The sequence below is a fragment of the Pristis pectinata genome, chromosome 15 (assembly GCF_009764475.1).
Source record: "Pristis pectinata isolate sPriPec2 chromosome 15, sPriPec2.1.pri, whole genome shotgun sequence".
Classification (NCBI taxonomy): Eukaryota; Metazoa; Chordata; class Chondrichthyes; order Rhinopristiformes; family Pristidae; genus Pristis; species Pristis pectinata.
In genome coordinates, this window is record NC_067419.1 from 11254727 (window position 1) to 11266787 (window position 12061).

The 12061-nt window shown below is 45.9% G+C and overlaps 1 protein-coding gene across 5 annotated transcripts; it reads left to right on the plus strand.

Annotated features, from left to right (window-relative positions):
• Nucleotides 1-1167: 1167 nt before the first annotated feature.
• LOC127578223 (lactosylceramide 4-alpha-galactosyltransferase-like) lies at nucleotides 1168-9786 on the plus strand. Of its 5 annotated transcripts, none has more exons than XM_052029969.1 (3): nucleotides 1168-1389; nucleotides 3795-5502; nucleotides 7062-9786. In XM_052029969.1, exon 3 carries the CDS (start codon nucleotides 7129-7131, stop codon nucleotides 8233-8235), a length of 1107 nt encoding a protein of 368 aa, XP_051885929.1. In that variant the 5' UTR covers nucleotides 1168-1389; nucleotides 3795-5502; nucleotides 7062-7128; the 3' UTR covers nucleotides 8236-9786. The 5 variants fall into 5 exon arrangements, with proteins under 5 accessions (XP_051885929.1, XP_051885928.1, XP_051885932.1 ...); XM_052029968.1 differs by having other exon boundaries at nucleotides 7099-9786; XM_052029972.1 differs by having other exon boundaries at nucleotides 3795-3972.
• The last annotated feature ends 2275 nt before the right edge of the window (nucleotides 9787-12061 follow it).

The window sequence follows — 12061 nt, forward strand, 5'->3', positions numbered from 1 at the left end:
ACTCAACTTCTGGAATGTAAAGATGACACCTGTTTTCTCCCCCAATTGTGAACTTCAAAAGCAATACTGGTGCTGAAAAATTCAGCAGGTCGGGTAGCATCTGTGGAAAGAGAAACAGTGTTTCAGGTGGAGGACCCTTTGTCAGTTCCTCTGTTTTGACTTCTCCATCAGAACGTGCTCCCGGGGTCCTTGCTACTAAGAATGGGAACATTCTTTCCACTGCCCCTCCCTTCTACCAAGTCTAACGCGCCTCAACGTTGCCGACACTTCCCGCCCTATTCCCGGCCTGAACTTTCATCCTTCCCCAAAAGAAAACCGCAGGTGTTGAAATAAAACCAGAGAATCTTGGAAACGCTCAGCAGGTCGGGCAGCATCCATACAGAGAAAAAGTGTCGAAACGTTTTTTGCCCCTTTTCCATTGATGTTGAGACCCACTTCTCGCTCCTTTGACGCTACTTCCCGACCCACACTCTCTTCCTGCTGGTGGGGTGGTGGACATATTTACGTCCATGCAGTACGTCCTGAATCCCAACTTTACACTGCTACTGTTTGATCATGTCAGGGGTGGAGTGGGGCTTAATAGGAGTCGTTTGGTTTGAAATGAACCCATGTACCTTTCAATGTGAGTTAACCGGTTCCTAATCAACGTTCGGGCAGCTGGTTTGTCGTGTTTAAACCACTCATGGTTATCCAGGATGAGATGCACTGTGTGCAATAGTTATCACTGGGATTGGTACAAGATTGGAAGTGTTGAAGACATTGGCCCTTCAACGACGTGACAAAGCGTTCTAGAGCATTATAACCAACTGTAATTAACTTTCACCCCGAATCCACACCGTGTGTAAAAGTTGATCAGAACAGCGCACTTTTACGATGCCGTCTGCTCAGTCTGTGACTCTGGGCATTGTAGATGGTGGATTGCCGAGTGCAATACCTGCAACTTCAGGAATGTTTTTTAAAAGATAAATTGCTGGAAGCACTTAGCGGCTCACGCAGCGACGGCGTGCAGAAATCAGCCTGGTGCAAGAGAAATGCCCGACCCCTGTACCTTCCAACCCGGCCAGCGATTGATGCTACCGACCCACGGTGGGAAGTGAATTGGGGTTCTCTCTGAGAACGATCGGAGCCAAAGGGGGGACAGATAAAACGTTCCTGGCAGAAAGCGGCGTTACTAAACCTTCTCCCCGTAACCCCAGAGACTAATACCGCGGGCGGGACACTGCGAGTCTCTCTCCATCGGTGCCGGGTCTCTCAGTGGCTGCACTAGAACCGTGTCGCAAGGGCGGCTGAGCGGAAGTTTTCTCGGTTTCAACACCTGTGGGAGCCCCGCGGGCTGACAGAAGGGCAGCGGGGGAGGCGTGTGCGCTGGGCAGGAGCAGTGGGCTGGCGGTGAGTACCGAGCCTTTGACTGTCCCTCTTATCTCCTCTCGTCCCCCCTCCCCCCCGTCCTCTCGTCCCCCGTCCCCCCTCCCCCCCGTCCTCTCGTCCCCCGTCCCCCCGTCCTCTCGTCCCCCCTCCCCCCCGTCCTCTCGTCCCCCGTCCCCCCTCCCCCCCGTCCTCTCGTCCCCCGTCCCCCCTCCCCCCGTCCTCTCGTCCCCCCTCCCCCCCGTCCTCTCGTCCCCCCTCCCCCCCGTCCTCTCGTCCCCCCTCCCCCCTCCCCCCCGTCCTCCCTCCCCCCTCCCCCCCCCTCCCCCCCGTCCTCTCTCCCCCCCCTCCCCCCCGTCCTCTCTCCCCCCCCTCCCCCCGTCCTCTCTCCCCCCCCTCCCCCCCGTCCTCTCTCCCCCCTCCCCCCCGTCCTCTCTCCCCCCTCCCCCCCGTCCTCCCTCCCCCCTCCCCCCCCCTCCCCCCCGTCCTCTCTCCCCCTCCCCCCCGTCCTCTCGTCCTCCCTCCCCCCCTCCCCCCCTCCCCCCCTCCCCCCCTCCCCCCCTCCCCCCTCCCCCCCTCCCCCCGTCCTCTCGTCCTCCCTCCCCCCTCCCCCCCTCCCCCCGTCCTCTCGTCCTCCCTCCCCCCTCCCCCTCCCCCCGTCCTCTCGTCCCCCCCTCCCTCCCCTCCCCCCTCCCCTCCCCCCTCCCCTCCCCCCTCCCTCCCCCCTCCCTCCCCCCTCCCTCCCCCCTCCCCCCTCCCTCCCCCCTCCCCCCTCCCTCCCCCCTCCCTCCCCCCTCCCTCCCCCTCCCTCCCCCCCTCCCTCTCCCCCCTCCCTCCCCTCCTCCCTCCCCCTCCTCCCTCCCCTCCTCCCTCCCCTCCTCCCTCTCCCCCCTCCCTCCCCTCCTCCCTCTCCCCCTCCCTCCCCTCCTCCCTCCCCCCCTCCCTCCCCCCCTCCCTCCCCTCCTCCCTCCCCTCCTCCCTCCCCCCCCTCCCTCCCCCCCCTCCCTCCCCTCCTCCCTCTCCTCCCTCCCTCTCCTCCTCCCTCCCTCCCTCCCCCCTCCCTCTCCCCCCTCCCTCCCCTCCTCCCTCTCCCCCTCCCTCCCCTCCTCCCTCTCCCCCCTCTCTCCCCTCCTCCCTCCCCTCCTCCCTCTCCCCCCTCCCTCCCCTCCTCCCTCTCCCCCCCCTCTCCCCTCCTCCCTCTCCCCCCTCTCTCCCCTCCTCCCTCCCCCCCCTCCCTCCCCCCCTCCCTCCCCTCCCTCCCTCCCCCCCTCCCTCCCCTCCCTCCCCCCCTCCCTCCCCCCCTCCCTCCCCTCCTCCCTCCCCCCCTCCCTCCCCTCCTCCCTCCCCCCCCTCCCTCCCCTCCTCCCTCCCCCCCCTCCCTCCCCTCCTCCCTCCCCCCCCTCCCTCCCCTCCTCCCTCCCCCCCCTCCCCCCCCTCCCTCCCCCCCCTCCCTCCCCCTCCTCCCTCCCCCCCCTCCCTCCCCCCCCTCCCCCTCCTCCCTCCCCCCCCTCCCTCCCCCCCCTCCCTCCCCCCCTCCCTCCCCCCCTCCCTCCCCCCCTCCCTCTCCCCCCTCCCTCTCCCCCCTCCCTCTCCCCCCCTCCCTCTCCCCCCTCCCTCCCCCCCCTCCCTCCCCTCCCTCCCTCCCCCTCCTCCCTCTCCCCCCCTCCCTCCCCTCTCCCATCCCCCCCCTCCCCCCCAAGTTTGAACTCGGGTCGCTGGAGCTGAGAAGCCCAACCCAGACATAAGAAAGAGCAGGCAGCTCCTCTGAAACAATGGGCAGGCATGGCACAGCTGGGTTTGGAGCTTGTGGTGGGGGTGGGTTTCCATGGAGGTAGCTTTTATGGAATTGGAACAACAACTTCAATGCATTACATGGAATGATGAATTCCAGAGATGAGGATTTCGTAAGCTTCAATAAGGCTATTTTACTACTCTCTACCACTAGATAACAACTGTAATCATTAACAATTTTGATCAGCAATGAATTCTCCTTATGCCTCTGCAGAACAGCCCTTAATCTTTGAGTGGCCATGTTAAACCTTCATGACTCCCATGTTAAAGTTACTTTTGAACAACTGTAAACCATCAGCACTTCTCTCGCTCACTCCCTCTATACGTTCTCTCAAAAGACATGTTCCACAACAACTCCGTTGAGTCTCAGGTGATCAAACTGTGTGCATGAACCTCTTCAAAATATACACAGCTACCGCTTGCCTATCTTCACCCTCGCCTTCATTGCATACCCACTGTTGTTCCTCTCTAACCCCCCCCCCCCCACCCCCCACCCCCACCATCTTCCCATCCGGTCCATTGCTCTACCATTTTTGATTTGTCACATTGCTTGTCCAGAGTAGAAAATTGATTCCATTAGAAAATAGGGAGGGCCAAAGTGATGACTTTAACCCCTGTCTCAAAACTCTATTCCCTAGCCACTCATTTCCTAGGGTGAGGAGGAACTGGATTTTTAGCAGCAATCTGCAGCAGTAGCTGCCAGCTAAATTGAGATTCCCACTGAATATCCATGTCAGCACTCAGACTGGTTTGGTTGAAGCAGAATTTTAATATTGTCACGATGCTACAAAGCACACATCAAAGGAAATGTAGTAGGTAAGGAAAAATAGGAAATATTGGACATTCGCCAGTGAAAGGTATTTGGTAATGTAAAATGGAGCAAAGGATGAAATGAAGTTGAATCATAATATCAAAAAAAAGGAATGAAAACTTGTTGGGAAAACATCAGCAGATTTTGATCTACCAAAACCAAACATCAGCATTAACTGTCGGAGTGTTGTACAAGGAAATTAAGGAACTAGGCAATCCTGATGACCCTGTAGGGAATTTGGATTCCTCCATGTGCACCAAAAGGACGATAATAACAAGATCGCACTCTAAATCATACCAACGTAAACATCACTGACTTAAGAATCAAGAGAGCAATACGTGCCCCAGGGTGACAATGGTTTCAACAAAGGCATTAATCACCAAGACAACAGAGCAGTCCTGTATCCCAGCAGGTGATATGAATTTCTATTGCTGATACCAGCTATAACCTTCACAACATTAGCAAAAACTTTATGATGAAGGATGCGAAACACTGCAATTCAAGATGTTGACTCAAAATTATGCCTTTTGAAAATGATGGGGGAAGAAGGACCTCAAGTATTGAGAGCAGAAGGAGGAGGAGTTGAAGAAAGCCTCTCAAGCCTACTCCACCATTCTATATCATAAATGAATTATCCTTTCCACTTCATCTAAACTCCATAGTCCAAAGTTACCTTCATAGTCCAAAGTTCTATTGATCTTAACTTTGAATGTAATAAAACACTGAAGATCTACAACCCTTCATATGGTGAATTCCAGAGATTTACAGCTTCTGAGTAAAGAAAGCTTGCTATTTGGCTATTGTCTCCATGTTCTGTAATCCTACGCTTTCCAGGCAGACAAAATAACCCTCTGGCATCTACCTCAGAACTTTTTCTCTATTTTTGTCAGATTGCTCATAATTCTCCTGCTAAATTCCAGTGAGGATTGTCCCATCCTTCTCAATGTGTCCACAAACAGATTGGGAGAGCTGTCCTACTCTGGACAATTCCATCCCTCCTCCCAAGGGCTCAATCCTCTTTAAGGTATAAAAATTGAAACCATACAAAATAAAGGTGTGGTCTTATCAAAGCTCTCTACATTTTATCTATTACTGGCTGCACCTACATGCAAATATTTTTGTTTCATAATGCTCTGTTCCAACATTTATTAATTTCTCACCATCTAAAATATGCAAACCTCACAATTGCCCTGATATTACCGCATTTGGCCTTTCTCTTGTCCACTCACTTTAGTTGTCTAAGCCTCTTTGCAGACATTTTGCATGTCTGCAGCTTGCCTTTCTGTTTATCTTTGTATTCAGCAGATTAATTGCAGGGGTGGAGGAGAAACTATAGAAGACCTGTTTTATGGCTGGACCTGTGCCATCATTAGGGTGTATCTGAACAGAGGGGTCAGAGTTTATCAGTAACAATTAGGTAAAGCCAGGGGAAGAAATGTCGTATTAATATTATGAAGACCTGTAGCACCAAGTCGAGAGCCTGAAGAACAGGGAAAGAGAAGATGTTTTGGTGTTATAGGAAAGTTAATTGGCTGGTGAGTATTGTAATCTTTTCCTCCTCCATTTTAACGGAGTTCAATCTAAATTACAATGCAGGACACAAAAAGCAACTGAAAATGTTACCTTAAAATTAAATTCTAACATAGTCTAGATTATAATTTGAAAAGGTAAATAGTGGGTTGAAAATTTTAATTTCTAACTAAAAGTTTCCAAGGATTCAAAGTCTTTTTTTTCCCAATGTTAGTTTTGATTTGTGATATTGAAAAGCAATGAAATAATCTTGGTTTTATCAGTGATTTATTACATTGCAATCAATTACACCACTAATCTATTCTTTGTAACGGTTTACACAAATGTACAAATTAGGACCAGGTCCTTAATCCTGTTGCACCGTGTAATTGAGATCATGGTTGATCTAATTGTAACCTAACTCCACATTCCAATCTCCTTGTGATAATCTTTCACCTGCTTGTTTATCAAGAATCCATACTCTGCCTTAAAATATTCAAAGTGTATGTGTCCACTGCCCTGTTGAGAAATAGTTCCAAAGACCCACAATTCTGAAAGAAAAACAATTGCCTCATCTGTCTTAAATGGGTGACCCGCTATTTTTAAATAGTGACCCCAAGTTCTTGATTCTCTGAAGAGGAAACAAACTCTCCACATCTATCCTGTCAAGATCCCTTGGGGTCTCGTATGTCTCAATCAAGTCACCTTTCACTCTTCAATTTAACCACTAGTTGAGAGGCTAAATAATGTTAGAGGGCAGAGAGAGTTGATCTGATTGGTATTTGGAAAAAGAATAGTGTGTTTCCTTCCCTGTAGGGCATGAGATACTGTTGATTTTTTTAAAATGACAATTTAACATCTTCATGTCACTTTTATTGACGGCAGTTACATGTTTGTGATTTTTAATTAAAATCCCGTAGATGTGGCTTGCTTGAGTTCCCTGGCTTTTTCAGTTCAGGCCTCTGGATTTCTAGCTCTGTAAACAACCAGAGAATGTGTTTGGTCATTGAGAAGCTCTGGTGAAATGCAAGCCCCTCTTGTCTTCCTAATTTCAGTTTTCAGCCCCTGTACACATCTGAGATTTGACAGCTGATTGAACAGCGTGAGCATTAGAATACTAACCTATAGAAACTAGAATAGAATTTGTACAGAGTTTCAGTGCCATACAATTGCAATGCATTTTTAAACTGTAAAGTGATTTCTGAACTCAATATCTCACCATTGAATGCGACTGATTCAGATGGTGCTGCTGTGTGATCACTATAACCAGTTCCAATCCTCAGCAGATGTAACACAGGCAGAAAGGCTTGGGTCACAATCTCCAGAGCCAGTTTCCTTCATGGCTCTTGAGAACCTGTGAGAACTGCCTTCTCATTCATTAAGCAGCTGTGGATTAATTAAATTCCAGTTTAATCATGTTCCATTAGTTGAGGCAAAGAGAATTGTTATATTCAGGGGTAAGTAGATAAGCATGGGGTTGGCACAAAGAGATAAAAAAAATTATGTCTGTGGGTGGAATGGATAAGGGGAAGATGCACACTAGTATTGTTCAAAGAATTCATGTTTGTCTTTTTGTCTGTGGAAGAATCTAAGCTTCAAGTTGGTACATTCACTTCACAAAGGTCAAAGACGTCAGCCAATATTCCTCAAGAATGGCCCCTGAAGAGAATTGGAAGCAGCAGTGCCCTTTCATGAATAAATGCTTAGAACTAAGGAATACTACAAAGACTCATTTCTGGTTTAAGTTGTCCATATGCCTTTTGATTTCACTGAAGTTGGTTACTTTGATGACATTAATGCTTTACTACAGCTACAAAGGTGATGCACAATTTCAGGCTGTGAAGTACAAGATGGCCAATCACATCAAGTGCCCAGCCACTGACATCAATTATGGGAGAAATGTTTCCTCTCTTACTGAAAGTAATACAACTATTTTCTTTGTGGAGACCTCCAAACGAACCAACCCAACATTTCTGACCATGTGTTCTGTGGAATCTGCTGCAAGGTCTCACCCAACAACCAAAGTTGTCTTTTTTATGAAGGGGCTTACAGCGAGAAGTAGTACACAAGCCCTAGGAATTTCTCTATTGAACTGCTTTCCGAATGTTGAGATCAAGCCAATAGATTTAAATGAGATTTTTGCAGATACTCCATTGTCTTTCTGGTATTCGCAACTGAACCCATGGTGGCAACCCTATCTCATAACAACTATCGCTGATGCCACCAGGCTTGCCATAATGTGGAAATATGGTGGAATTTACTTGGACACTGATATTATTGTTCTTAAAAATCTGCTAAATCTCACCAATAGCATTGGGAGAGAACAACGATATTTAGTAAATACAGCCTTTTTGGCTTTTAATCAGCACCATGACTTTATTGGCCGTTGTTTGAAGGACTTTGTTGAACACTTTAATGGCTGGATCTGGGGTCACCAGGGGCCTCAGTTGGTAACTAGAGTTCTTAAAAAGTGGTGTCGAACGAACAGTGTAACCAAGATACAACAATGCAAAGGAGTGAAAATGCTATCTCCTGAGGCTTTTTATCCAATCCGTTGGCAGGACTGGAAAAAGTACTTTGAGGTAGTAAGTAAGTCAGAGGCTCAAGAGTTACTGAAGAATTCTTATGCCGTGCATATATGGAACAAAAAGAGTCATGGAACTGGATTTCGGACAGGATCCAAAGTGATGATTGACCAGCTCAGCTCAGTCTACTGTCCACTCTCATACAAAATAATGAGCTGGCAAGAAAATGTATAACACTGATAAGAAATTATTATTACTTTAAGGACATTAGTATTCAAATCAGATTTAAAATTTAAACCAAAATGATGCATTTGATTGCAGGTGAAATCTGCAAGGTTGACCTTAGGTATTTTTCAAAGTTGTGTTCCATTTGTTGTTTTCCTGTCTATTAATTGATTGCCCGTTAATCTCGTGTGTGTAACTTTGGCAATAAATGGTATACCTCGGCAAAACTAAATTTGGTGTTTAAGAAGAGCTTCAAATATTTGAGACATTTCAAACTCATTGACAAATTTTAATGCTTTAATGAATGTCTTTACCTGGATTTTGATACTGAGCTTGCAGTTTCTTGTGTGCTTAACTTGCAGAGCATGTGAAGTAATCCACAAATCTATCTCGTGCTTTATTATAAAATGTCTTAATACCCACTACTTTCTTTTGGGTAGAGAATCACAAAAATTCTTCCACATTTGTCTTAAATATGCATTTCTTAACACTGAAATGAGCTTCCTTGTACTTCATTCCCCTGCTGGGGAAGGTATCCTCACACCACCACTTGTTTAAACCCCTTCAGAAGCTTATGGGTCAATGAAATTGCCTCTCATTCTTTTAAACTCCAGTGACTATAGGCTCAACCTTCCCTTGTAAGGTAACCCTTTATACCTATAATCTATCTAGTGAACTTTCTCCCTACTATCTCCAAGGCAGGTGAGGTTTCACTAAAAACCTCTATTTTTCACTAATAATAAACTTTTACTACTTAAGTCCTCCATAGACTTTGCAATAAAGACCAACTTTCCATTTGCTGCCTTAGTTACTTGTTTATCTGTACACAGCTTTGTCTCTCTTGAACATGGACACTAAGATGACTCTAAATGACAATATTTATTCATCTTGTGTTTTTAAATAACTATTCTTTGTCCTACTGTAAGGAGAGAATTACATTTTCCACAAGTCATTTGATTCCTCCATAGGTTCAAAAGTGTGAGACACAAAATGGTATCAGCTTGGAATATGGGGAATGTTTTAAGAACATTCCAGAGTCCTGGTATCCAGCCTTGAGAGTTGATAATGGTGAATGAAGCCTGCAAAAACCTTAAGTCTCTGTCTTAAAGTTATGTGCCTAGGCCGAAGTTCACTAGAGATAAAGATACAGCCTCGTACCATGGTAACATGCCGGGGTTGGGGGTTTTGAAAGGTATAAAAGAGAGGCTGCTACTTTGTGCAAATCAGAATCTTGCTTTAGGCTGGAGTTACGACCAGTGCTAAGAGACAGATTGATGCAAGGCAGAGAGAGAAAACTGTAGAAGAGGTTGTTGGACACTTGGGGTTCACTCCAGCATTGTATTAGATTAGTTTATTGATTGATTGGTTAATAAGTATTCTTTCCTTCTGTATTTTAGTGGTGGTTAATGAGTCGTCTTTATATAACCCGAATAAAATAGTTTTTTTATATAACCTTCAACACCTGTATAGTACATTTTGTTTGCAAATACCCATTGCTGCTGAATCAGGAAAGAACAAGGAACTAGTTTTAAACTATTTCGTTACACCTACCAAAGTAGATAACTATGTATTTCCCCACATTCTACTCCATCTGCCATTTGCCCACTCACTTAACCTGAATTTATTCCTTTCATTAGCTTGCAACTTACTTATACACCTATCTTTGTATCAGCAAACTTGAGTAAAATACACTCAGTCCTTTCATCTGTCACCACTATTTTTTAAGTCACTGAGACCCCAGTACTGATCCCTGTGGGACTCCATGAGTTACAATTTGTTTACCTGAAATCGACCCCTTTATTTTGTCAATTCACCAATTGTCTTTCTGAACAAACTTATTGCCTTTGAAAATCAAAATGACGAAGGGTCCCAGACCTAAAACATCGGCTGTTTGTCTTTTTGCAGATGCTCTCCTGCTGCATTTTTTTCAGCATTTTCTATTTTTAATTTTATTACCTTAAATATTATAATCCCTTATGGCACTTTATCAATTGCCTCAAAATATAATCCACTATTTCCCTTTTTATCCAACCTGATGGTTACTTCTTCAAAGAACTCTAACCTTGGCATACAGGGTTTTTCTTTCATGATGTCATGTTGTTCCTGTTTAATTATATTGTGATTTTCTTTCACCTTGTTATCTCCTGCAGAATAATGGATTCCAACATTTTCCTTACAATTGATTTTAGGCTAATTGCTATGTTGGCACTGGAAGCGTGGCGACACTTGCGGGCTGCCCCCAGAACACTCAATGCAAAAGATGGGTTTCGATGTACGTGTGACTAATAAAGAAATCTTATCTAAGTTCTCTGCATTCTGTCACTGTCCTACATTCAATAACAGTATTACATTGGGGTTTGAAAAACTGGTAGGATCTTTCCAGAATTTATGGACTTTGAATCATGACATCCAACACAACTGCTATCTCTGCAGCCACTTCCAGGATAATGGCAAGGGTGTTTATCAGACACCCTTTTATTGTTTGCCATTAGTTTCTCCAATATTTTCCTCTTGTGATCTGCTTCCCTTTTATTCCCTGATTTCATTTATTTTTGGTTTGCCTTTAATGGTTTACACTGACAGAAAATATTTGGTTAATGTCGCTGCCATTTTCTTATTCTGCATTATTAATCCCTCTGCCTTGGGGACTAATATCAAGATTAGCTTTGTCCTTGCTTGAAGCAAAAGGCTGCAGTATTGCAGTGTGTGTCCATTTTGACATTGTCTACCTCTCTCCATCAGTATCTGTCTGTGCTCACTTGCAATTTGCAAACCAAACTGAGTGAACAAATGTACAAGCATTTGTACCAGTGCATGGTTGCATATCCTCAATAGAATGAGGTCTTCTAAGAAATTATCATTGGAAATGGCTGCAACCTTTTGCTCCATGCCTGAGGCTCTGGAAAGAAATACAAAAGCTATTACTTGGTTGTGATAAGTATTGTCAATACATTGCCAGGGATGTCATTACCTGTGTCTCATTGGTGATCTGTACTATTTGCAGCAGTCCCCTTCAGTTCTCTCTTTGTGACTTGCACTCCTCTCTTCCAAAAGCAGTGGACAGAACTGTGGGTGAGGAGGTCATGTACTTACCCAATGGATGTAGTGCATTTTGTGAGTGTGACCATCCACAGTGAACCAGGGATGCTGTTGAAACTTAACCCGTGGGAGTGACGCAATGCAGTGCATATAAGAAGACACAGTGGGGGCAGAATTGGTATGTTTTGAATCAATACCAAATTTTTCTGATAAGGTTCAATTATTAATTTGCCTCCTTTACTTCCTCCAAGTCCTGGGTTATACATTTCTGTTGTTCACTCCTCGCCCTTCCTAATGATACCTGCAGGACACCTTCTCCAATTGCTTGTATAAATGATCTCCCTCCTGACTCTAAAAATGCCCAGCAGTAGCTCAGGCCAATCATCTTTGAATTGGGATGCTGACTCATACCCATGATTGCTAACTCTGTAAGGCTTTGTGAGATCACGCCTTTTATACTTGATGTAGATTTGATCTTCCTACCCAGGGAAAGATGTACTTTGAAGTGGTGCAATGAAAGGTCATTAAGTTGACCTTTCTATGAGAAAGGATCTAGTAAATGGAACAAAAGAATTAGAAACCCGCTGGTCCTTCATGCTTGCTGCACCATTCACCAAGATCATGGCTGATCTCTGCTCCATTTTCCTGCACTATCCTTGTATCCCCTGACACTCTTAATATCCAGAGATCACTGTTTTGAATGAACTCAATGACACACCACTCTGGGGTAGAGTATTCCAAAGATTCACCACCTGAGTGAAGAGACTTCTCTTCATTTCAGTACTGTACAACCTAC